This window comes from Corvus kubaryi, unplaced genomic scaffold, assembly GCF_017639235.1.
Source record: "Corvus kubaryi isolate FWS band 111438036 unplaced genomic scaffold, C.kubaryi_AGA036_p1.0 130, whole genome shotgun sequence".
In the NCBI taxonomy this organism is placed as follows: domain Eukaryota; kingdom Metazoa; phylum Chordata; class Aves; order Passeriformes; family Corvidae; genus Corvus; species Corvus kubaryi.
This window is the reverse complement of record NW_024580665.1, coordinates 2,649,066-2,676,568: the sequence shown is the minus strand read 5'-3', so window position 1 is coordinate 2,676,568 and position 27,503 is coordinate 2,649,066. Positions and strand designations below refer to the sequence as shown.

The 27,503-nt window shown below is 37.5% G+C and overlaps 1 protein-coding gene across 7 annotated transcripts in view; it reads left to right on the top strand.

Moving 5' to 3' along the window:
• The window catches only part of TENM1 (teneurin transmembrane protein 1), an 829,870-nt gene that overhangs the window by 588,186 nt on the left and 214,181 nt on the right, over positions 1-27,503 (top strand). For all 7 annotated transcript variants that reach the window (XM_042028501.1, XM_042028513.1, XM_042028533.1 and 4 more), the window contains one exon: positions 2,867-3,145. In XM_042028501.1, the coding sequence (XP_041884435.1) occupies positions 2,929-3,145 (217 nt within the window). In that variant the 5' untranslated portion in view covers positions 2,867-2,928. The remainder of the gene's footprint in view (positions 1-2,866; positions 3,146-27,503) is intronic.

Below are 27,503 nucleotides of genomic sequence, written 5' to 3'. Positions count from 1 at the left end.
TGTCCTTATATAACAAGGAATAATAAAATCATAGTTTTAAAGTACATGTTTCATTAATTTAGAATTGAAAAAATGCACATCCTTCACATGAGAGGGCAGCACAGTGAAAGTACCACAGTGAAAGAGAAGACATGGAATATGTAATTAATATTAATTGCTTACATTATTTCATCTGTCTGCTGCCTTGGTTAACATCATTAAATGTATTCCTGCTACAAACAGTCCTCACAAACTAAAGAGTTTAGTTATTAAACCTTTTTTTGAAAGAATATAAATAAATCTTCCTTAAGTAGTTGTTTACTGCAACTTAAGTTTTATGGGTTTCTGTGTATCCTAATAATTTTTTATTACTTGTTTAAAAAAAAAATCACTTGAAACCTCCCACAAAATAGATGCACAGCATCTTTTATGGGGAACTTCTGTGTTTTGGTTTTTAGGGGGTGAGGGGGGGGGTATTTGCTCATTTCAGTAATGAGCTAAATTTGTCAGATTCATGGGTTTACACTTTTGAAAGCAGGATGCACTGCCTGCATCCGAGGCTGCTTGCACTTGTTGCCTTGGTGCAAAATTTATTTCTTCTCTACTGCATCTTCTTAATAGAGGCCCTTAATTTCTCCTTGTTTTCCTCTGGCTTCTGTAGCTTTGTCTCCATTTAGTCTGTCAGACAGAATATATTGGAAGGCTTTTTCCTGTCAGTAACCATTTCTACAGAGTCGTCAGTTCATCTTTTAAGCCAGCTCTGTGCTTGTAAGTCACGGCCCCTTTGCGTTCTTCTGTCTCTATTAAAGCAGCTCACAGAATAAATACTGAACTGAGACAATAATAGGCAGTCTTGGCAAATAACAGTAAATTATTTAAGCAAATAGCTTTGGAGAAGCAAGTATTACTTAGTAGTAACTTGTCTACAGAAGCATCTTATTACCAACTGGATGCAGTGCAATCAACCCAAAGTGCAGTCCCTGTTCAGGGCTGCAGCCCCATGACACACTGTCAGCTGGCTTTGCTCTCTGGCAGCTCCTTGGTTCATCTTTTTGGTTCTGTCTCTCTCGAAGAGGTTTTTTGTTGACTTAGGTGCTTTCAAGCCTGCTTTGTTGAGTAGGAGGTATGAGTTGGTTTTTGTTTGGGTTTGTTTGGGGTTTTTTTGATACTAGAGCTCTTTATCCAGGTGCCATTAGTTTCTGAAGGGCTATAACTCCCTGAGATTTAGTGTTTCAAGCAAAGACATGTCTTTAACCTCTTTCTCCAGATAACCTCCTGAAACCTGGAGAAAGCAAAGAAAGCAAGGCATGCACTCCACAGTGTTACTTCTGCTGTAATGGTCTGTCTCACTTCTTCCCTCCAGGGGTTCTGAGGGTCTGGATTTTGTTTTTCTCTCCCTTTAGAGAAATGTTAGATGCCTTCTTCCCTCTTCACATCATGTGTAGTGTTTTCCACTCCTGCTCACGAAAGTGATTCTTTCAAAAGCATTGGGAGGTCACACAAGCAGGAGATGAAGTTTTGCTGTTCTGGAACACCTTGGCAGTACCACCAGCTGTGTCTCAAACGTTCAGACAGTTTCAGAAGTTGATCATCTCTTTAGCTCTCTTGAAAGTGCTTTCTGTGGGGTTTTTATGTTTACCTTTAGTGTGTTTTCACTTTTTATGTTTTGCTCTTGGAGATTCTGTTTTTATGCTCGCAGCTGGTAGTATATGGGGTTAAAAGTCCTTGTTGCAGATGGGAAATGGGCTGATATCAAGCTCAGTATTAAACTTATTTCCCTTTGCTGCTGACCTTAAAATCATTAAGAAGCTGTGAGAAATTGCTTTCTAACTAAGCAAAATCTCTTTGAGCTTCCATGGGGGTTTTTTGTTTTCTAGCAATAATGTTTACAGGCACCTTTTTTTGTTACATTTGTTTTTCTAGGTTAATAATATCTGCTAATCTAGAAAGAAAACAACAAAAATGACCAAACCAAACAGAGCTCTGTTTGTGAGCCATGCTGCTATAAAAGCTGTGCCATAATGCCTGTTATTTCATCCCAGAGTTTGTCTTGAAATCGGTGATGGAAACAGCTTAATGAAGGCAGAGATACAGGACAGGTGCACCACTTGCACATGCAGCCACAATGCACTTGATTTTAAGGATATTGGATTTGAACATTGTCATACAAGTACATACACGAAACTCAAGCTGCAGTTTGGAAGCTTCCACTGAGGATTTGTATAGGCCCCGTGTGGGCAGGAGTGCAGATGGGAAATGGAGGGGAAGAAAAAGGGTTGTACTGCAGGGTAGAAGCTTCTTCCTGTTGAAATGTCCTCAGAATCTAAAAGAAAATGTCCTTTTCTGAAGCATTGCATGCTCTTCTAGAGTAACAAGGGGGTATATTTCTATTTTTAAAAAGTTTGGTGGTTTTCTAATGTCTGAAGTCTTATTCTTGATTAGATGCAATGTAATTTACAGGAGAATACTTTAAAATAGTGAACTTTCTGCTTTCTAGGCTTCATATTTTAAAAGACATAAAATGTTGTTTTCACTTAAGATGAATATGCATCCCTTTAGAGAAATAGTAACTGTTCCATCTTAGCTTTGATACTGAATAGAAGTTGCTGTAATGTATTTTATGCATAAGATACAGTTATTGCTTGGTCTAATAGGACAGTGCTTAAGATGTGGTTTTAATTTTTTCCTTCAAGTAGTTGTTATTTTAATTCTATTTTAAAAAGCTGAAACAGTAAAATGTTACATGTTCAGTTTCTTTCCTGGATTATAGTGATATTAATGGAATTTAATTGGTTTATATAAATAAAAAATAAAATTGGACCCTTGTGACCTAAAAGTATATATTAGGTCTGAAATGGATTATTGTTGTTGTTTTTTTTTTTTCCAGGACTGTTTCCTTAAGGCATTCCAGTGGCTTGTTTTCATGACTTTGAGCCTATTTAATCAGAGATGGAGCAGATGGACTGCAAACCGTACCAGCCACTGTCTAAAGTTAAACATGAAGTGGATCTAACTTACACAAGTTCCTCAGATGAAAGTGAAGATGGTGGAAAGCAAAGGCAATCTTATGACTCAAGAGAAACTCTGAATGAATATAGCCAAGAGCTAAGACTTAACTATAATAGTCATAGCAGAAAAAGAAAAGCCATTGACCAGTCCACGCAAGGTAAATAATTTATCTACTAATTGTGATTATTACTTCCTGATTGTGCACTATGAAACAATATCAGGAGTTGAGCAAACACTTTGTTCTCAAAGACTTACACTATCAACCCACTTTTTACCTAGTTTTGATCATACTGTAATATCAGAAATTTTGGATTTTTTTTTTTTTTGGCAGGATGGTCTGGACTGCCTGGTCTTCTGGAATTCATCACATGCTAGCTATAGACAAATATTTTCTTTAGTAGGAGCTACTCTTCTTACTTATGTTTATGACTGATTAATTATTTACTACCTTTGCATATGTTGGGTGCATTTTGCTATAAAATCAACATTGAGGCTGCAGGCTATCTCTGCATGTGCTTACAAAGCCTGTGAATTAATTCAAATACAACTATTCTCTTAACATTTCTAATCGTATAGATAATCAAGTAATTTAAAAACTGAAGTTAATTAGTGTATTGTAAGAAAAAAAAACCAAGAGTTAAGTTTCTATGTTAGCCTTTTGCGTGATTAGGAGAAATATTTGAACAGTGATGATAGTTGAACTAAGGTAAGGAAAAGGTTGATTAGAGATAGAAGCTAAAAAGACTAAAGAAATGGAAGGAATGAGCAGAATTTACTGCAGCATTTCCTGACAGACTCTGTAAACCCACGTGCTGCTTTTATACACAATGAACAGAGAGCTTGTCTGCTGCCTTCAGCTCTATCACCAGTCCAGGCAGGATGGTGGGACAGGGAGAATATTTGTAGGAATCAGTGTGTCAGAAGCAGTGAGAGTCCTGTCCCCTTAAAGGGCTAACAGCAACAGGGTTCTGGGGCCAGTCACTCCCTACTCCTCAAGGAAGTGGTTAAATTACATTAAAATGTGGCCAGTACTTCTCAGCTGAAGCTTATGGAACTTATTTAAAAACAAACCCAAAATCCTCAAACAAGCTACATCACGCACACCCTGCCCCCAAAGCCCTCACTGCTTACTCAGAAAAGCTTTCTCCAGTTTTCTGAATATAAAAATAATTTTATTTTTCTACAAGGAAATGAAAAATAGGCTTTTTGAAGATGGAAAATTTGTCTCCTCTGTGATGTGTAAATTAATGTAAAATTTGGAACAGCTGTGCTACATAGCTATTGCAGCGTTTTGGTTTTCTTTACTGCAGCTATGCTGAATCAAGTTATGCCCATGATACTGGTGGTGTCTGAAAGTTCCTATAATTCATGGGAGTAATAATACTTGGCTGCCTCAATCTATGTGCATATATTTCCTCCAAAGAGTTACAAAACAACTATTTTTGGGAAGAAAAAGTCATGAACATAGATTTCAACAGAGGATTGTTTAGAAAACAGAATGTTTGTTGTTTGTGATTTTATCTTGAACGTGCTATGAGAGTTTAATTAACTGAGATATGGCTGTATTGTTGTACCTGGGGATGGTGTAAATGTTCTTGTAGGTCTCCTTAGAGCAACTCCCTCATTGTTTGTACCTGTGGCTGTGGAAGCAAAACCTCAGCATGGACCTGGGCCTTGAAGAACCCCGGGTCTGCAGTGCTTTGCTGCTATTGATATTCCTGTCAGCTGCAGCGTCACTGGCTTGGGCACATCTAAAAGGGTGGCAATCACTACTGTAGGCATAAAAAACCAGCCTCTGTGTCATGTTGAATTTATTCTTCCAGAACATTGCCTCTGAAAGCAATCACATTAATAATTTTGGAGAAATGTCCACATTAGTGTGCATTTCTGTAAGAAGTTGTCAAGCATGAATTTAGCTCAGTTATTCAGGACTGATCTGTAAGGAATCAGTTACGTGCATGTGCAGACCAGCAAGTATTTTACACTCATGTTGTATAATGATTTTATTGAAATTATATGCCCCAGGATTTTTCCATTCAAATTAATTTTTATGATATACTGTATGGATTTTCAGATCTTCTGTTTTTCAAAGATCAGTGATTTTCTTCTTGGATGAAAGACATTCTTTTACACTTCAAACTGCAGGATGAGGCTTGATGTCCATGTTTGTAGAAAAATTACTTAAGCTTCTAAGAGTAGTTTTCCAATATGCAGGGCAGCTCTTTAATACTTCCTTACCTCTAGGCACCCTCTTTCCTGAATTGTGTAGGTCAGTATTGTTATTATTTAATATTGTGTTTTTCACCTTAAAACTTCTAAAAATCCTATTCATGTGCACTGATTTGTAAAGATGGAGTTGAACTTGTACTAGAAATCATAGTTTTCTCTTGTCTTGTGTAACAAATACAGTTTGAAATAACTGATGTAGTAATAGCACTGCTAAGTATATCCATTTGGCTTCCCAGGAATTCATCCTGACATCTTTCTAGTCATTTAAATCATGCTTTTTCTCTGCCACAAATTGAACCTAAATATTTGGCCTGGCAAGCAGCACAGGTTCGAAATACAAAACTGGTGGCGCTCAAAATCCAAAGAGCAAAAAATTTTGTTAAGCTGAGTGTAAAATTTCAGACTTCAGGCAGATTTGATTGCAGTTCTAGTGCAATCAATCTATTTCCAAAAGGATTCACAGTGTGGGACCTGGGAGTTCTTGGTGGTTCTTGGTGGTTGCTCAGTCAACACCAGGAAAAATCAGGTTCAGGTTTGTACTATGAATCTGGATGAATCCATAAAACTGTAAATGGATTTTTTTTTTTTTTAATCCATTCTTTCCTAAAATGACTCATCAGAATCTTCAACAACGTTTTTCTTCATGTTTGGCACATCTTCGGAAAAAAGAAAAGAGAAACAGAAATTCAAAAAGCCAAACCAAAACCCCACAGCACGCCCTTTTCAAAGGGGACTGTTCTGCAAGGAGTGCTTTATCATGCCAATGCTGGAGACTTGCATACAATAATTCTACCTGTAAAAGCTGCTGGGGCATCAAAAGTTGTATCCCCAGTTAGTGCCATAATGCTCTTCTTCAGTGGAATAATATTCCTCTCTAACTACAGCTGAAATAGTACCCTGTGTGTGGTGAATTAACAGGGTGCACAGTGAGGATAATACCCATGAACTTCATCCTGGAAAGGTGTGAGAATAGATGAGAAACAGACTCACAGTAACAGTCCCACATGGAGTGATAGTGATGACTGTGAGATGGCATTCCAAGGAGCTCTAATGATGGAATGTGAGAAGAAACGATGTCAGAATAAAATCATTAGTACAGAGAAACTTTTAACAGGGACAAGTGTAGGGGTGTGAGTACTGATCTAGTTAGTTTTGTGAGAAGAATCAGCAGTTCAGATGTTTATGGAAATTGAAAGAATTTGTATTGGCTACTTAAGCAAGGTAGGTTATATAAATTAGACTGGGCAGTCATCTGAATTTAGTAAATAGCTTCAGAGTAAAATGTGATTTATTGCACAAAATACTGATCTCAGCCATTTCTGTCAAGATTTTTGTTATGAACCGTTTGTCTATTTCATTGTTGGTGTCAATAGTGAAGAATTATTTCTAGGAAAAGTTTCAATAGAAATCTGAGATTATGTAAAATCATAATGCATGGGTAGTATATGTTTACACATATGGACAATCTGTATTAAACCAGAATTTGACATGACATGAACTTAAAGGAACCATTTCAAGAGTTCATCCTTCAGAATTGAATAGTGCTGTTAGTGTTTTGCAGAACATTTTTTGTGCCAAAGTTTGAAAGGCCACATGATCATATAAATAGCAAACATTGAGAACAGTATCCAAATACAGAATACTTAATTGTGTCAGTATTTCTTATTCCTTAAGATTCCTGAAATTGTATTCTCAAATGTTACACTTCGAAGGTATTAGTTGGTTGGTTTTGCAGGTCCTATAGAAAAAAATACCAAAGGAAAAAAAGCAAATAAGTACAGAATTGATCTATTGATTAAGCAATTTTTTTACATGCTGTTCTTCAGGTTTAGTACTGGTGCCCATTCCAGTGCCAGTTGAATTCCATGTCTGGTGTTACTTGCATCAGAAACTTGCAGTTATCTGACAATTTATTTACCAAATAACACCACAGACTGTTTCAAGCCCAGCTAAATTTTACTGGCCTAACAACTTAATGAGACCAGGTACAAAAATCTCAGGATAAAGCATCATTGACTCCTGAAGAGTCAGTACTGAGCACATAATGTGTATATCTATAAATGCATTCTCTTAATCACTGGAAGGTTCAGAATCCTGCTTGTCTGAAGATACGTAAATCTGCAATATCACCCTGGCAAGATCATCTTACAAAGTAAATTCCTGGCAGACCTAATATTGTATAGTTTGGAGATATTGGCAAACAGAGTAAATTAATTCCTGGAAGAATTGGTAAACATACTGTTTTGTCCTTGAAAGAGATGGAGTAGAATTGGCAGAAGTTGTCAGAAGTGTTGCTCTTGCTAGGAAAATCATTGATGGACCTGGCTGTGAGGAAAAAAAAGTTCTTATAGATGCACCATACATAGATTGTATCTCAAGCTTATTTGTGACATGTTTACGTAACTAGAACTGTTTTCTCCCACAGTTTTCTCTGTTTCCACCAAAGGAAATATGAAGGGAGATGTATTCTACAAATATTGGCAGTACAGAAAAGCTTTCTGGCTTTTAGGTTAATTATAGATTTGTTAGAAAACACTAGTTTAGAGGAATGAATTCCTGATAGGATAATCATCTGGGATCAAGTCATTGGCATGATGGAATTTATTGATTGTTAACAATATGAGCATATGGCAGTAAATTTCTGATTAGACAAATGTTCATTTCCTGGCAAGATAAATATATTGAACTGCATTATGTGCAAGGCAAAATGGAGTTACTCCTCACAGGAGCATCCAACAGCAAGTAATTTCTGGTAAATCCATGTGAGAAAATCAGCACTGCTAGTATTGTAGGAAATGACAGAGTCCCTCACAAAGAATTGACCTATTCTGCTTTTAGCCCATTAAGAAGTAAGGAAAACCTTTTTGTGGACAAAAGCTCCAGGTTGGTGACACAATTAATGTTTTCTAGAAAGTGCATATAAAATTATCTTCAGGAGCAACAGGTAAACAGATCCAGCTAAATGTTCAAAGTCTTCCTCAGATGAGCTCCACTGACTTTGCAGAGAGGCCTGGGTCACAGTGTGAGACAGCCCTGCAGCCTAAGGCCGCTTCTGTCTCATCCTTTCTTTTTTAGCTTTCTGCTGTTGCCATCCAATTCCCGTTTCTGCCCTCTGATACATCCTAGCAATAGTGAGGGTACAGAGGCAGTAGAAATGTTTCAGTTGCTGAAGCACTTCCGTTCCCGAGAAGGGAAAACTACTTGTGAGGTGCAGGAATAGGATGTCTGTTTTGCTATGCGTTAAAGTTCAGCAATTTTCAGCTTACTAGGAAGGAAGGTTTAAACACATGTAACTCTTAACATCACATGACCAGTCAAAACCAGTTTTACTGATCATTCTAGACATAAATGAAAGGCATGCTGACAAGCACTGGTAGGAAATTGTCCTGTCAGGAAAATGTCATGGTGGTGTTTTGTCATCTGTGAAGTAGCAAAAGCTTTTTACATAATAACCATTTTCTACTCCGATTCTAGAATTATGCAAATCCATTCAGGACAGCAGATCTGCTTTGTGTCAGTACCAGGGCCATGGAGAGTTGAATTTGGGCTCTGTGCTTTTAGTGCTTTTATGTGCTTTTAGTTACAATTACCTTATTTTTAGAGGATGTGTAAAGGTAAAAAAGCCTTTATTAGATTCTCCCCTTAATCTGTTACGTATAACACTAGAATAATAATCTAACAAACCACAAGTTTGTGGTCTTGTGAGCTCTCCCAGAGGAAACCAATGCCAGTAGAGTGATTTTTCATTGTTTTAATAGAGATTTGGAGCATTTATCTGGGTGAATTTAGGCATCTATGCTCATAAACTTCCACAAAAAGCAGTTAGTGAAGGGGCACCCCAAATCTCTTGTTATTTAGAAGGTAGAGCTCCAGTACTACCAGTGGTCACCTGGTGGCCAGTGGAACAGGGTATGATCGTTCACTGTCACTCTACCTGCCAGTTACATATCTGGGAGCCATTTAGTACTCGTGATAAATTCTATCAAAATAAAATATATTACAATGTGTATTTATTGACATGTAAACAGCACATGGTAAAATGCATTTTTTATGTTTGTAGCTGGAAGGGAGATCATTAGTTTTGAGAAGGACAAGAATAAGAATGTCAAAAGAAAAAAAATATGCTCTTAAGTGAACTACTGCTATGCTGCCTTTTAGAAATATGGTAGTTTGGAACTCTTTGGCTGGGTAGTTACTTCTCTTGTTCCCTGTGTTTTCTTTATGATGAGATTTGTTGTTTAATGAAGGAAAGGATTTTTTTTTTTTAACCTTTAAGCTGCATCATTTGTTCAAAGCTGTGCATTGAGCTGTTGTGGAAGGTAATTGTAGGACATTGGAATGAAGCATTCTTGAGTACTATAAGAGGAAGTTAGGAACAGGCTGATTAGAAATGAAACCAATTATTTTTGCAAGCATTTTGCTTGGAATTCTGTGATTTAAGGAAGAAAATTTAAAAAAAAATAGAAGACAATTGGTAACATGCTATTACTAGGTAGGGTTAGTATAAAAACAGTTGAGCTATTTTGTATTATTGGGATCATCTTTCTCTTTTTTTTTCTTTAAAAATGCCAGATGCTTAGGTTTTAATGTTGTTTATTTGTTTTACTAATTTTAGAATATCTTCTGAGAACTTAAGCATGTTCTGTACCTATGAGCTTTAGAGCAGAGACTTGAAGCATAATGAAGTGATGTCTGTGTAAGAGCACACAGTTTATCGCTTGTACTGTCTCCTGAAAGGGACTCAGCTCAGTAGAGGGTGATTTAGAGGTCCTTCAGATTTCTGGGCTGTGGACTAGCGGAAGGAAGTGACAGCTAATAAGCTCCATCTCCTGCTGCTGTATGTTACACCATCTGCTCTGAGTATTTATGAGCTTCATGTTGTCCAAAAAAACCTTACATACAAGGCAAAGTAAAAGACTCCACACTCCTAAGCTTTAGTGCATTGTCTCCTCCTATGTTCCTTTGCACAAATAGGGATTCCTGGTGTGCTGTGCTTTGTTTGGCTGGCTGTGTTCTAATCATGGTGGTGTTACCGTCTCCCAGAGAAAAACAGTGCCATGAGCAGTTCCCTGTGGCTTCCTGGACTGCAGCCTTCTGCTCTGTGGGGAGTATCTGCAAACTCTAAGGAAAGGAAAAGGAGCACTTAGGTTCAGACCCCCTCCAGATATTCTTTCTTGATTTGCCAAGTAATTGGAAATATCTCTCCCTGGAATAACTGGGGTGAGAAAACTGTATGTTTATGCCTTTATTTGAAATCTCATGGGGGGAATACTTTTCCTTCACTTCATCAAATCAAAATACATGAGCAAAGTGAATGTGCAAAGACACTTTTTTCTCCATGAGGCTGAAGTGAGTGCTCCCTTCCTAGACCACAAACGTGTTACAAAAGCTTGTAACCTGCTGTCACCATTCCTGTAATGCTGCTTCCAATCCTGTCTCAGCTGCCATCATCTCAGTGAAAAAAATGCCTCATAACATTAAAAATAGTTTCGTTCTCGTAAGTAATTCTTCTGATTTAAAAAGTGAATATCTGAGAGAGGGGAGAAAGTGAGAAAAAAATCCTACAGAGAGAGGAAATAAATTAGCGAAGGATCACAGTGCATTTCCAATCCCCTGCTAACAAATCTCATCTAAAGAATAAAAAAAGCATTCTCCAAATGTTACACAAGCTTAACAATCCATTTGTCAGTGCACAGATACAAGCTATGCTAATTTCCATTCTCTTGTCTGAATCACCAGTTTTCCATGGTGTCAAATGCCAGAAATCATAGAAGTAAAAATCAAAAGGGCAGGGTAACGCAGCCAGTGTAAGAGAAACCAAGGTATTTGTGGAGGACTCATCCATGGAAGTGTTCAGTGCCAGGTTGGATGGAGCCCTAAGCCACCTGATGTAGTGAGTGTCATCCCAGCCCATGGCAGGGGGAGATTGGAACTGTATGATCTTCAAGGTCCCTTCCAGCACAAACCATTTTATGATTCTATGAGATATAGCAACCTTTGCAGTAACCTGTGCCAAATATTAATGAAATATCTGTAGGAGAAGCCTAAACTTTTGAGTTAATGTTTTGGAATTCTGTTTGTCAAAACCTGGAACTGTATCTGTTAAATGTTCTTGCTATATTAACAGAACCTCTTCCAATAACATTTAAGAGTGTCCAAGAAGATGTCAAGAGTTAAATCAAGATAGGAACAAGCATCAAGGCAGAGTGAGGAAGTGGGTGTCAGAGCAGGGGAACCAGCACAAGGCTCTGCCCCTGTCCTACGGGCTGGTTTAATGTACATTCTCTTGCTGTGTCTTTCATGTCACTCTCTGAAACAAAGAAGAGCTGTCATTTTCTGGAACTAGAAATCTGGTTTGCTTATCTTCATTTGTAGAGCAGATGCTGAAACCAAAAAACATTTCTTCCCAGGGTTTCTCATTTATGGATCTGTCAGAAGGTTTTGTACTTCTCAAAATAAAGAACTGTCAAGAAGTAGCTCAGTGAGTTGATGACCTTGCTGCATATCTGGATAAACAGTAGGGTGGGTGTATCCTAACCAATATAGAGCTTGAATTAGTTTTTCTTTGGAGAGTGAGACTCAAATTCTTCTGAACTTAGGTCTTCATGTGAAATAAATTGTGAATGTGATTTAAAATCTAAGGTTCCCTTTTCAAAGTTTCAGGTTTATTGGAAGCTGTTTAAAATCAGTTTCCTGCTGTCACTCTTTAGGAAGGCTTTGCAACTGGATGAAGTATCTTTAGCTCAGATGGCTAAAACAGCATGGAAGGAATAAGGTAAATATTTAACACCAGCAGAACAATTCTTTCACTGCCCCTCCCCCCAAGCACCGGTTATATAACAAAGCATGTGAATACTGAGTAATGTTGATAAAGTCACTTCCAGCTGTAACCCCAGGAAAAACAGTCTGAGGACCTAGGAAAGTCACATACCAAAATATAAACAGTTGCTGTGAAAGTCACCAAGGGAATATTAGGAAGCTAGCAAATTCAAATTATAATATTAGCACTGTGACTAATCAGATGTAAATGATAAGTTTTGTAAAAACCCTTTGCTTTATTCAGTACTAGTGTCCTGGAATTGATGAGCATCTGTAAGGAAGAACATAAGCAACTGGACTGTCAGAGTACTGTACTCAGAAATTGGCTATTACAGAAATCCTTGTCTTTCTCTCTCATAACTGAAAGCAGTAGTATCTGATGAGCTGGATTCAGTGTTGCCACTGACTTAATCAATGTGAGGTGCTTAGCTCCATGCTTGATTTTTGAAGTGCTAAGGAAAGCCCAATCCTGTGAGCCAGGACTGTTCCCTTTGCTTTACAGACAATGGAGGGCTGTCAAGGAGACTGTTATTAGTTCTAGAGATCAGCATCAGGTTATGCTGCCCATGGCCTCTGGAAGTGAAATCAGTCTGAGACTGAAGTGCCAGAAACACCCCTCCTGCATACCTGGGAAGGGGGAGGAATCTGGACCTCCTGCTGTTGGCACTTTCTGAGCACAAAATATATTGTTGATAACATTGTTGATATTTCTTTGCAAAGAAACTAAATAACAAAATTAATTATTCTATTCAGGTAGAGACAGGAATTATTTTTAAAATTTCTCACTAATGTTTTCCTTCCATTATTTCTGTTAGAGTTTTCATATTTGTTGCTACTATTATTTGTCACTACTAGTGTTATTACTAGGTATGTTTGTAGTGCTGACATAGTACAAGTTCTACCTGCATTACTTAAAGGTGCAATCTTGTACCTTACACTGCTTAGTCCAGAAAAATAATCAGAAAATGTTTTGTGAGATTTTTTTGTGTATATGGAGATGCAGAACATTAAAGGAAAGGCAGAAGTCAGAAGTGTGTGTGCACATGCTTGTGAACTTTGAACAAATTTGGGGTTGTTATTTGTAATTGGAGTCAATTACTAATAGTTTAAATAGATAAGTGCTAGAAATTTTGACTAATAGTTGTCCCCAGAGGTATTCACCTCTGCTGCTTGCAAAATGTGTCAGTAATTTCCTCTTGCTGATGTTCCTTTCCTCATTTTGTACTTGGGGACAGATTAGGAAGTTCATTGTCTTTTACACTCTCTGGAAGGAAATACAGAATTCTTGAAGACAGGGGCATGGTATGAAAAAATCCTTTCATTTCAACTGAGAAAGGGAAAAAAGAAAATAACTGCCTGTTCTTACTGGGTAAACCTTTATTTATGTGAGCATATCTTGGATGACCATCGTATCTGTTACCTATTGTAAAAATAGTGATGGAAACACAGTTTCCACCTGCATGAACAGCATTCCTTCTCCCATTGTTACTGCAACCACATAAAGAATATCTTGGTTGCTTCAAATACATTTAATTTCTGCTCCTGTGTATCCAGATTTTCTGAGCCAGTTCTGTATTTAGTGATGCTTAGTGAGTTCTAGTGAAAAATGTAAAATAAACAAAAGAGTAATAAATTGACTGGAATATCTATTTGCATGATGTCATTGAGCACAGCGTATTTAATGTCAGAACACCCTGTACTCCTGTCTGTGATGAAGGGCACACTGTGCCCTTCACCTGCCCAGTTAGCATAGGCAGAACTTGCAGCTTTACACTATTTCTGCAGGTAAAGCTAAAACTGAACATAGTAACTTCAACTTTATTCAAGAGTGCTTTATGCCAAGGTGGTGTTCTGATACACTGATGATGGTTTGCATTGCTTCCTCAACATTTAAACTTAGCTTGAGGAATTTTCTCAGATATTTTGGGATTTTTAAATTTATTTTAAAAATTAAGTTCCTAATTACTCAATTCCTTAATAAACTAATCCATTGATTTCTATAGGTTTGTGGTTTTAGTTATAGGAGAAACTGTCTGACACACAGTTTTGTATTTTGCTGTGGCCTTTGGATTAAGACTTTCTTTTCTGTAGAATTCTGCTGGGAAGATACAGGACAAAGTTAATTTTGTATGTCTGTTTATGGATTAAAATATGAAAAACCATGTGCCTGCTTTTAGTACTAGTTTTGTATGAAAATAGTCTTTTGCCTTCACTAGTCATACTACTGTAAATCACAAAATAATATTTCTTCTTTAACAACAAATGAGTACATTACAAATTATGTATTGTAGCATGTGTCAATACATAACCTTGAGTAGTGTTTTGTCAGAAGTGTGTAATTAGTGGCTCTGGAAAGGAAATATTTGTAGGATTTATTTAATTGGTTTGGTTTGCATACAGATTCTCAAAGAATTAATTGAGCTGTTGGTTCTAGGCATATGATTCTTCTTGGTAATAGTGAGAATTATGCCTATAGGTGTGGGTTTAAGCTGATACTGTAGCAGCAATTACTTGAAAGTTTGCAGTTAATTGTTGAATTGTTGGCTATTGATCTGTAGAGTTTCAGTGTTCAGGGATGGATGCTAATAGTTTATTTTTATTGTATGCTTAGGAAACTAATCTGCTTTCAGACAATTAAAAGAAAAAGCCTTTCTTACTGAATCATTTGTCCATCTTTATGCCCTAGCTGCTGGATCAGACTATTGAAGATTCCACTCGTACATGTTTTTAAAGTACCTCTCAGCTCCTCTCCACACTTATACCATTTCATTGGTAGCATTTGAGGACTTCTGGCACACATTTTCTTTGGGGTTTTTTGGGATTTGGGTTGGTGGGTTGGTTAGTTCGTTGGTTTGTTTTCCCCCCAGTCTGATAACATCAATAAAAAAAGAAGAAAGAAATTAAAAATCAACAAATAAAGTGAAACTGTCCTACTTCAGTCCCACTGTGGAGGCTGTTGTGCTTTTGGGGCAGTTGCCAGGTCTTCAGCTGGCTGGAGGTTTGTGCCAATCACAAAGGAGTTGGCAGAGACAGACCGTACCTTTAGAAATGGTTGCCTCTGAAAAAATTTATTACTCTAAAGAAGGGAGGTGTTCTCTGACAGAGATTTTGGAATTGTGGAGAAAGGAAGGGCTGACATTGGGTACCTCAATGCTATTTACTCCTTGCAGAAATAATAGCAGTAATGTATTTCTTGGAGTAGGGGGGGACATACATTCAGGAATAAAAAAGCTATTTAGCTAATTTTCAGCTTGTATTTACAAAGTATCACAGGGGACAGCTCTGCCTGCTGCAGGCTGCATCTCCAGTTCATGAATTCCTGGCAGCCATCTGTGTGTCATAACAGCTGCACTAGACCATGGTGCAAAGTGAGCTGTGTCAGCTCTGACCAACTTCTCCCTAACATTATCCCAACTCTCCGGTGAAATATTATTCAGCCTTGAATTCACCCGTGTGATGAATATTCATTTCACAGGTAATTATCATCATCACCGAACAGCTCCACTCACACAAACCGAACTTCTCCCACAACCCATCATTGCTGTCACTGTTCTGGCAGCACAGAGCTTATGATTCCTCCATGCCTTAATAATGCTCCATCATCTGTGCTATCAGATTTGGGTCAAATGACCATCATCATGGTTAGAAAGCTCTTCCTTCATACAGTGCTTTAGGAAAATAAAGAGGCACCTGCCATTCATCTTTCCATGTACCCTAAATCCCTCACTTGAGCTAACAGCACAGTGGCCACAAACAAGGAGCTTGTTTGCTGTAATTTGGTGCCCAAACTTAGATACCTAATGTGATCACGTAAGTGTTCAGACATTATATTTCAGTATTTTAAAGTTTTTCTCCAAGATTGTAGTTACTAAAAGAAGTCTCAGTCCTTAAATTGGATTAAATTCCACTTAAACTGAGTGGAATAATGTTGCTAGCAAGTACCTATACTTCAGTTTAATTTTATGATCTTTTTGGAAGAATTATATGCATAAAATATATTTTAATGGCCAATAAGTCCTACTAAATGATAAAAAAGAAATACTGTTTTCTTTTGATTCTCTGTTACTGTTATTATTAAAATGAATAAAACTGCTAAATAGCTACAGTTATAGTGGTAAGAGATTAGTATCTGAACTGGCTAGTGTTCGTTAGCAGATTGTTTGCAAATGAGGCGTTTACAAACTTGATGTCTTTGACAACGTTCAGCACAATTTTACAATGTTTGTATCATTATTTTTTTTAAATTAGCCTCAAAACATGTTCAACAAATCTGTCCATTATAATTTCAGCAAGCTAGTCTAAGCAAGAAGACAAGTGTATTAAACAGGAAAATACTGACTTGTTACTTTTGCTGGCCAGTGTCACTTCAGTTTTTCAGTAGCAGAGCATCAACAGGCTGCTTCTCACTCAATGTTTAGTTGTCTGTCCACTGATCCGTCATTTTGAATTGAAGAAAAGAAGGGAGATGTGGGAAGGGGACAGCAGTGAGGGGTGTACATACTCTTCTGAATGAGTATGTTGTTGACAAGATAGTTCAAATAAATACTTTTTATTAGCCTGTTAAAAATAGTTCTTTGTCCTGTGTTCACTTCTCCATTGCTACACAGCAGATCACTGTTCATCCTGCTTGGGTTTGAATTATCCTCATAATAATGAACTCAGGGTTCAGACCCCCTGAGTTCAAGCCCATCCTTCCCTCCTTCTCCCTCCACTGAGAGTTCCAGCACTGAAAAATGTCTGCTCCTAATTCTGTGCTCAGTTCGTGTGCTCTCTGGAGTAAGACTCAGACTGGTTTCTCAGAGCTCTGTCTGATTAGAGTCAAGGCAGTGAGGATCTTGCTTTGTTTTTAAAAATCAGTGGTTTAAGCTCCTACAACCAAATGTTTTGGGGGTTATTCACTCATAGTCACTTCTGGATGTGCTGCTTGCATGCTTTGCCAGTTGTCCTGATCAGCTGTGCTGTTTATTTCCCATTTGCTCTGTCACTGCTGTGTCTAATATTGGACACAGCACGAGATGGTGCAGCTCAGGAAATGGTGAAGCAGCTGGTAGGGAAATGAGACAATACTAAATGGAGAAAATGTGAAAAAAGGTGAAATCCACATGTGACTTGTACGTTCTATAGGGAACTGGTTTTTGTGAAGACTCTGCACTCAGCATATTTGCATGAAACAAATTTAATAGGAAAAAACAATGGAAAATGGTTTTAAGGTCTGGTTAACACGTAGAACTGTCTGCTAGAAGAAACCCTTTTACAAAGCTTCCTATTTTTTTTAATCTGAAACAAATCCTTGCATAACTGGATATTTGCTTGGGGTTTTTTCTGATACATTTTTTTTTCTGTAAAATACTTAAACTGAGAAAAATAGTTCTGTAGACTGTCACTAAGTATCTCTAGAATGCAGTGTTTATTGCAAAGAGAATATCCTGTATATGTTAAGATTGTGAAGTTTATAGTTACATACTATAGTTACATACTACATATAGTTACATGTTTTAAGTCTTTTAGTTTTGGGTTTTCTTCCCCCTCCTTGATATAGTGAGTGCATTAATACAGTGTGAGCTGGGCTTTTCAGTAGATGAAACAATTGCTGCTGCAGTCCTTCCAGAACAGCCAACGGTAGGGCTAAAATGTTTTTACAGAATAAAACCAAAGGAATTGAGACACTGAATGCTCCTATAGCATTCCTGTTCTTAGATCTCCAGCATGACTGAGAATTGCTCAGGTGAGGGTAGGGCCTTCTTTCTCTCAAAACACCTGTCACCTTGGTGTGCATTGAAGTCCATGAAGGTTATCTAAACCAAATGTATAGTGGTTTTTCCTGGTTATCTGTGGCCTTAGTGTTTGAATTCTGCACAGATTCTTTTAGTAGTACATAGCAGTACATTCTTTTGTTGAACATGGTTTAATACACAATTGCTCTCATTTTTGCTTGAATCTGGTATTTTCTCTGGAATCTCTGTTTTCAATGCTTTCTCCCTTATGTGTCCCCTTTCTGATCATGGCTTAATTACATTTTAAGTGCCTTCTGTGTTACTGTCTCCACTGCCTCAGTTAGTTCACCTCCAACTGTGTGAATTTTTTAATAACGAGGCACAAATTATTTCTGGCAATACAGAGTGTGAGCTCTGCTTATCAGCCTATAGCAAGCTTTCCTTTAGGGCATGGCAGAGGTTACAGAGGCACTGTAGGTTAATATGTTAGTGCCATTTGGGTTTGATTTATTTTCTTTGGGTTAGTCTCAGCTGCTCTTAACTTTGACTCTTCCTGATCCTCGTTGATCGAGCACCTTTGCAGAACCAAGAATTATGAAGAGCTCACAGGCTCTCAGTTGCCCATGGCTATCGAACCCAAGGTATGTTAGCTATGAAGAAAGTCACCAGTGTGCAGCTCGTGTTCCACAAATAAAATGTCTGAAAGGCTGATGCTGAAAAGCTTCAGAAGCAGTTTTTATGGGCAGTGTAGTACTGTGGGTAATTCCTCCAGTGTCTTTCAGTTTGTTAAGATTCAAACAAATTATTTCATTTTCTGATTTCCTTTTTCAGGATTTATCTAATAAAGTTGGTAACTATTTTGAGCTCTCTCATGTTAGGTAGTCAGCCTCCCAACCACCTTTCTACACATTAGCAGTACATATGTATCCATTTATTTGATGATGGAGGGGATTTGGTTCTACTTTTGGATAGTCAACACTACCTGTGATTTGCCTTAGAAAGAGCAGGTGCCTGCCTGCTAATTGTCAACAGTGAGAAATCACATTTCAGCATCAGTCAGTGGCTTGTCCTTTCCCAGGTATCAATTATATGGCTGTGTCTTTGTGAAAGATTAAAACACAATGTGGTTAAGTCTCACACTGGAGGTTTCAAAGTCAGAGACTAGAATAGCTGCTAAAATGAGTGTCACGTGTCTAAAGAAGCAATTTAGTATATTAAAACAATTACAGCTCTCATTAAGAAAGGGCGAGGAAATTAAAGAGGTCTAGAGCTGTACAAATTGTAGCCAAGTGCTCCCTCCTAAAGATAATGGAGTTGTTTCATCATGTCCTGACTGTGTTCCCAAAGTTTGGATAAGTTTTGATGCCAGATCATGGGATCTCACACTTGTTTAAACTTCATGACAATGTACAGAGGTCTTTTTGATTTGGTCAGCTTTGGAATTTGCCTCATACTTAGTTTTGGAGCAGCACAGGAATGATGATGGCACTTCTCTCTTTGGGAGCTCTATATCAAATCTCGAGATAGAAAATCTTGCAGATACCCGCACCATATTGTATGCTTAGAAACTTTATTATGCTGACAAAAATATCTCAGATTTTCATCTCTCCTTGGTAATCATGATGTGCATTTTAGGATGTTTTAAGAAGTATTTATTTAACTTAATTAGTTGTGTGATAGTGATGTAAGATTACCAAAATTATTTTATGGGGAGACACAGCTGGAATGGTGTCACCACTTTCAGCTGAGTTTCTTTGATGCATAAACCCCAAAATTTTTATGTTTTGGAGTTGCTGATACAGAATGTAGCAGTCTTTATAACTTCTATAATTACATTTAGAAACACAGAGTAGAAGAACTAATGTCTGGAACTATCAGAAAATCTAATAAAGGTCTCCTAAGAAAGTTAATTAAACAGTTGAAAAAAGTTACTGTGATTGTATGTGTAAAAATATGATATGCAAACCCAATGATTTCCATTCAATTGTTTTAATGTTAAACTGCAGCAGAGCTGACCTTTAAGTTTGAACTGCTGTTACTGAAATTTCTTTGGTAAACTGAACACCTGAGGAAAGTAGGGAGCAAAAGTGGTCAGAATTATGTGAAGGCAGTTAAATCTCCCATCTCTTGATCAGATGGAACATTTGATGACAAACGCCTCAAAGGATTTTGGGGGAAGAGGGGCTGTTTGATTGACAAGCTGTGTCCCAGTCGGCTGATCAAATGGAACGGACGTGCCAGGTTGTCTTCCATGTGTTCTCACTGATGTCAGATTGACAGCAGGATGTAATTGGATGTGAGTGGAAGCACTGAAGAGCTTGTGCACATGCTCATGCTTTCTCCTTCTTCTTCCAAGATTAATGTGAAGGGTGAATTCATTGGTATAAATGTTACTTAGTGGTTCAATCTAAATTAAAAAATACACTGTTTTCATAGTAGATGTTAATTTATTAAATTCATGCCCCTTGTGTAAATTTTTGCATGATGTGGTAAAAAAGGAAAAAGAAATGCACATACCAGCACCCCTAATCAAAAATAAGTCAGAGTCAAATTGTTTAGCTGCCCCAAGTTCTATTAGGGGGCATCTTGAAGTCTGACTTGAGAGTTTTTTCCAGTAGAAAAGGTGATTGCACACTAAAAAGCTATTAGTAAATTTATGGGGAAAATGGAATATTTTAACAGTGAAAAATCAATTCATGGATTAGATTTTCAAAATCACAGAACAAAGCTGGGTTTCCAGTTTTATTGTTGGGACATAACCCAGTGTCTCTTGAAAACCTCACCTAAGAGGTAGTTTTAAAATGCTTCATAGTCTGGTAGTCTGGCCAGCAGTCATTGCTCTGTAGGATTCTGATTCTCTTCAGTAAGAGCCCTGGGCTCCCTGATCTGATTTTGCCCTTCTTTGAGCTGGGGATATGCTACTGACTGCCAAAACTGGTTCCAGTTTCAGTTATTTAAAGAGAAAAAAAATTATAAAATTAGGTGCAGTATTCTGCAGGTGTTAGACATCCCGCAAAGAATTCAATGGATAAAAATTCCAAATTTTGGCTTCATTAGACAGTCTTTTTAGCTGGATGCTTGGGAGGGGTATCAGATGTACTTTCAGGATGGACAGCATTTGTGGGGTTGATACCCAAGACCTGAAGAGGTTAGCTGGCAGAATGTGTGTATCTGCTTGCTGTGCCAGCTGACCTGGGGACTGGAAGCTTGCAGACTGGGATTTGTAAAGCTTGAATTGGACATGGAGGGCAAGAGCCTCCTGCTGGGCACATCTCCTTGAGCCCCAGGGCAGGGTGTTTTTCCTGTGTTCCTTGCTTCTGGGATGGCAGCACAGTGACAGCAGCTACTGCTCCTTGTGCTGTTGTGCACAAGTACTGTTCTATTCTTGTTCTCACTACACACACAAGGTGTTGCTGGGGGCTGCCTGTGCATCACCCCTTCCTTTAAGGGACTTTGCTTCTAGGTGCTTAGACCTCTCCGTGATACCTGCTCCCTTGCAAATACTTCTTCCTAATTTTCAGCATTTTTAACAATTAGTTGGAATGTGCAGAAAGGGGACTTGGTCAGTGCAGTCTTGCTGAAGCCTTTCTCTCACTTGTGCTGAAATAACTCGTTCACTGATCATTCACTGAAACTGGCACAGGGGGATCAAAACCACCTTCCTCTGCTCCAACCTGTCTCCGTTTGCTGTCTGCCTTCCATTCATGTCACTTCAAAGGAAGATGGCTAGTAGTACCCTTGATACTCTCTTAAGCTACTTTAATATTTTATTAGAGCTTTGTAGTTTCTGGTGAGAGTTAAGGTGAGGAGCTGAGTTACTCTGATGATTCTTTTTGAGCATTGTCTGTGATCTGAGTGCCTCAGGTCTGCTGAATATCCCATCAGTAAAGGAGAAGATTTCTGGTAAATCTGTGTTGATAGCAGATCTCTAAAAGTCTTTCCACCATCACAAAGTTATGCACTTGCCAGATACTTACTCTGAGATGGTCACAATGACCTAAAGCCTAAGTGCTACGCTGGCCACTGGCTGCTTAGAATTAACTTCTGGATTTACAGCACTGAAAATTAAATCGGATTTTATACTTCTGGATTTTTGCATGTGTAGCCTCCTGAAACTAAGTCAGTGAAGTTTATAAAGATACCTGCTTTGCACATCTTTTATTTAAAAGAGACGTTGGTGCTCATGTATGTAAAGTTATTGGTTCAACTCAATATAAATTGGTTCAATTCAATATAAATTTCAATATTTTGAGAAACAAATGGTGTATTTTAAACATATTTCATAAACCAGAGTCAAAACTGTTGATAGAAATTATTTCCATATTTTTGTCTCAAGTTTTGTTAAAAAGTGATAGCTGTCATGCTTAGATGTCACAGACATCTAAGACTGGAGTTTGAATGAAAGGGATTTTGGTTTAAATTGAACTGCATTCACAAATTACTACCAGAAAAGCATGGCAGAGCTGAATTCAAGTTTGTAGGGATAGAGCAACAATCTGAGGGTAATTTCACTTGGAAGAAAGTGAAATTCACTTTGGTATTCTGTTTGCACTCTAATAATTTTGCCAGCCTTTCATCTCTGAAGTGCCATACAGAGTTGGAAGCAAGATAGAATCACAACATTAACTTTGCCTGTTGAGAGCTGTGGATGCACTGGACTAGAGGTAGCTGTACAGCATCCCACTGTTTCACACCCCGTGGTTAATCTTTAGGAAAACTATTTGTTCATGTGAAACTCCTTCAAAGAGAAAAGCTAGTTAATCTGCTCAAGATAGTTTGATTCATGGTTCTAGTGCCCTTCATTAAATTCTTAGTTATGGCTAGCTTTAATTTTGAAAATTTAATCACAAGAGGAAAGGATTCATTATCTGTTGCTTCCCTCAAACACATAGGCAAATGCCAAAACTTGTAATAGAAAAATATTTTAGAGCCAAGGAACCTTTAAAATACTTGAAAGAAAATTGGAATGCTTTTCTCTCATGATAGAGTTTTTGGAAACAGAAACTGTTTTTTTCTTGGAAATTCTTAACTTCTTAATAGATTTTTGCATATGAAGAATGAAATTACAAGTGAATCTATTGTAAGACAAGCTTTTCCAAACTCTATTTCAACTGTAATATTAGAAGAGTTTAATTTATCCCCACAAATGATATTGAGGTTATTTCTCCTCTGTGATAATTATATTTTTTACCCTTTTGTCTTTAATAGGGTAGAGTTAGTGTGGTCATTATTTGAGATTAAGTTGGTTTCCTTTATCTGAAATTTAGGTTAAATGCTAATTCCTGGCATTTGCTATGGTTTTATAACTCTAAAATTAATTAAAGGAGAGATATTTATGAGTACCTGCAGTAGAAATTTCTCTTTAACAGAATCCTGTGAATGGAAGTGTTTTACCTCATAAAGGCACACTTCGGAGTAGGAAAGGCCATAGCCGGCAATAATTCTGATGTATTTGTAGTTCAAGAATTAAATTTCTAATCAATCTTGTACAGAGAGTGTTTCTTCCTAAATTAAAAGGAGACCTGCTGCATCCACACTGTAACTCCAAAGATTCCTTCTCTGGCATCTTGTTAGTTGAGAAACTCTTGAAAAACAAAATCTCTAACGTTTAAAATTTCAAGCGATCTCCATAAGAATACTCTGCTTCTGGGGACCGAGAAAGTTCATCTGTTTTCCCATAGGATCAGGATGATATCTGTGCAAAAATTCCTTATTTATGTTGTTTTCAATAGTAGTAAACATAAAAATTAATACCTGAGAACTCCAGCAGAATATTTAAAAATAGGTTCAGTCTATTTCTGTGCTCTTTCTTTAAGCTTGAAGCAGTAGTCTGAAGAAGAGAGTAGAAAGATATTTGCCATGAGGCATGGGTTGGAGCCACACTGGTACCTCTAGGGAAGGACCTGAAGAATAAAGACTTTTTCTTCCTTATAAATTTCACAAGCCAAAGAGTTTCCTGAAAGTGCAGCCTCCTTTCCTAATCCCTTAGCTGTCTAACCTGCAAATTTCATTCCTTAGTGTTGTTGCAGACTCTGATTCCTCTTTTATTCCTCCTTTAAGTGTTATTACTGATATTTTTAACTTTCTATCATCCCTGCTGGTAACTGTAGGTTAATGTATAAGAAAGTAAGCTACATAAATAAGGGAATGCAAGGAAAAGTTGAAATACAGTAAAATAAAATGTACAATAAAATGCATTTGCTATGTAAGTATAAAAATTCAAATGGTATATTTTATGTGGTTGTTATTTATGTGTAATATGTATATAAATTTTTATTTATTAAAATATATGCACCTGAGAATCAGTTTTGGGCTGTGGCAATAATATAATTGATGATAAACATGAGACTTCTGAAGCAAATTAATAGTCAGTATAATGCACTTTTGAAAATTAATTGATTTTTGGCTTCTTCCTCAATGATTTTTGTGCAGATGGTTACTGGAGCTTAATGTCTTTGAATTATATTGTCCTAGGAAAGATATGGTATGTTCTCAACATGGAAACAAGATCTTTGACTAAATTAAAAGCATATACACAAAGCATTCAAAAATATATGTAGCAGGTTGTGTTTCACAAATGCCTTTACGAAGCAGCTTAAGATCTCTGCACATTTAATTCTCAAGTCCAGCAACCAGCCAGTAAACCACAGTCCTCAGGTGAGAAATGAGAAATTTTAAGGGCCGTTGAACACATGAAATTTAGCAGAGTGCTCAATAGCCCTCAAAATTTCTCATTTAGGAGAATGCATATGTATTGCTTCCAAAAATGAAGGCGAACTTCACTTTCCCTGTTTGATTTACATTTCTTCCTGTCTCCTTCCCTCCCTCCCTGTGTCTCCGAGTCTCTTATACCACGTGTAGCTGGTCTGCCTTTCTGCTTATTTGGGAGCACATACAATACACCTACAGATTAAAGCACTGGAGTAAGTTCAGTGTGAAAAAATATACAACAAGTTGTGGTGTAACACTAAAGTCCCAACTCATAAACAAAGTGCATGTTGAGGATATTTTCTCCCTTGCATTCCCATTATACTCCCTCAGACATGAGCACAAACATGGCACTTTTTAGGTTAATGTGTATCATTTGCCTTTCTGGAGTTCCTTCATTGTTGTTCTTTTCCCCAGACTCTGATATTTCCAGTGTTCTCAAAAACCCTCCAGTCTGAAAGAGGAGACTAGGCCAAAATACGTATCATGGATTTAAAATTCCCGGGCTGATGTTTTCTCCTTGCCTTTGAGCTACTTAGGTTCTTTTATAATTTTATATTTGCAGAAAGAGCAATTTGTATTTTTTTGTCCAGATAATTGATTTTGTGCGTGCTTGGGCAGGGAGCATCCTCAGAGTAAGAACCACCTCATACTGAGAATAAAGAATAAAATTAATTTGTGAATCAGTGATGTTTAAAGACTTTTAGAATCAAGAAGTTGCAATTGCTTAATTATATGATGGGATTCATAAAAGGCACCTAATAGCAAGATGTCAAACTATTTATAGTTTATAAATAAATTACATTTTTTGTAAGCTCTTTCTCTAGTTCAACATATAGGTCAGTTAAGTAATTTAAATGAATATTATTCGTCACCCTGTTATTAATACAAAATAATATTTCTCCATGAGGGAATAGGAAAATTGGAAAGGAAGGTTCTTCATGCTCATCTCTATTTATACACTAGTTTTATGTTTCTTTTATCTTCTTTGTTTGGATAGTCTTTTTTGTATTTTAAATATTTATTTATTGAAGTAAATATTTATTTACACTCCCAATTAGTTGGTAGAAATTAGTAGAATTCTTGGCAAATGGCAACAGTGAGGAGATCCTACAAGTCCTGCAAGTCCAAGTTTGCAGAATTAGTCGGTTGGAGAGAGGGGCCTCCATGTGCTTTCACTTGGGTAATTTTTTTTTTTTTTTTTTACCTGAGCCAGACAAACTAAAAGAGTTGCAGAAAGAGTAGCAGGCACACAGTTATTCCTGACCATACTAAGGACAAGGAAATGCTCCTGAAGATGCACTGGGATAAGTGTTCTACATATGCAGGAAAATCCTGACTGTAGGTTTTTAACTTTACTGGTGGCTAAATTGATGCCATAGTAAATAAATCCTTGGCAAGTTGTCTGGAGTTTTCAGTTGCTTTGTCATGAGCAAAGCTGGAGCTGGGTTAGAACTGCCTGGTCAGCTGCCCAATTCTCACATCAGCCTTAAATGGCAGAGGCACCACTGCCCAGTCGGGTCAAACTTCTCTTTAACTGCTTATCTCTGAAGACTTTTTTTTTTAATATGAAATTGTGTTTAGAAGTAGAAAGAAAAGGGTCTGTTAACTGAAATGCTGATTTTTATTTTTTTTGACAAAGCTTTCTTTCCTTTTCTTGATCATTCGATATTTTATATTTCTTCATACATTACTTTTTGAAGAAATAAATTAGTCTCAGTGTGAGATAAAGTATTTGTTTTTCTAACAGTTGTGTTACAACAGGCTCCATGAGGGTCCAGAGGTGAAAATCCTTTCATCATCTTCATAACTACCACTTTTTTTTCTCTGTCCACTGTTCATGCAAAAACTTGAATTTTTTATTAATGTTCTCTTTTTTTCTCCTGTGACTTTGTGGTAATACTGAATCTATCATAAATCTACTTGAACTTTATCTCCTTGTGGAAATAAGTAGTATTTTAAGTAAAAAGGTTAGATATGCAGACTAAAAGCAGCCACTTCTGCCATTGTAAAAGCTTTTCAGAAAATGAATCCCATGGGAGTTAAAATACTGCAAAGGCTTGTATACTTAAGAAATAGACTATTAAGGCAATAGATTGTGTTAAACTTGAGTTGAACATGAGTTATAGTATAAAAAGTCACTTTCACTCCACAAAAAAAGAAAAAAAAGAAGGAATTAACATATAGACTGAAGGGTAAATTCTGTCCTTCTTAAACGTGTGTAATCTAATTAGCATATTGTGGGATTTACTGGGATGAATTTTCCCCTTGGCGTAAGCAAATGCAGACAGGGAGAACGTGGACCCCAGGCTGCTAATGGCAGACATCTGCCTGGAGGGACAGCCATGTCAAGAAATGCCTGCATCCTTGCCCCATGAGGACCTGGGATCAGCTGACGTGATTCTTGAAGTTATGAGAAGATTTTTAATTATGGCAAAGTTCCTCAGACGGTAAAAATAAGCAAAAATTTCTTTTAAAGGGGAAGAAGGATGAGATGATGTTTCTTGAAATCACACCTGTTGTAAGGTAGACAAAGTTCAAATGCCAAATACTCCCTACACAGCTGCTTCCAAATATTTTGGCTGTTTTCTCTTAGCCATCTCCATCAAACCTCAGAGTCAGCCTCAGTGCATCTGAGAGACTTGGAGGACAGGGCTCATAAAGGTGGCACATCTCAGCTTCTCAAGGGTAGGGCTGAGACCACCTCCTCCTCCTTTGTACAAGACAAAAAGATCAGAGTGGTGATGGAGCACTTGGGATCATCCTGGCATCTGTCCTGCTGCTCCAAAAGGAGCAGGAGCAGTGATGGCTGGTGCTGCTGGGATGGGCCACCCAATGCAGCGACCACACCAGTCAGACAGGGTGACCTTCCATGACTCCTGTATAGGAAATTGAGGCCATGGCCATGCTTTTGTGTTTGCTGCCCACCTTCTTCCCTTGCCCTCCACAAATGAGGTTGCCATTCCCTGAGCTCAAAGCCAAGACCTTCAGGAATTTTTGGATGGCAAAAGAAAAATCTATAGAGATAGATGACTTACAGATTGA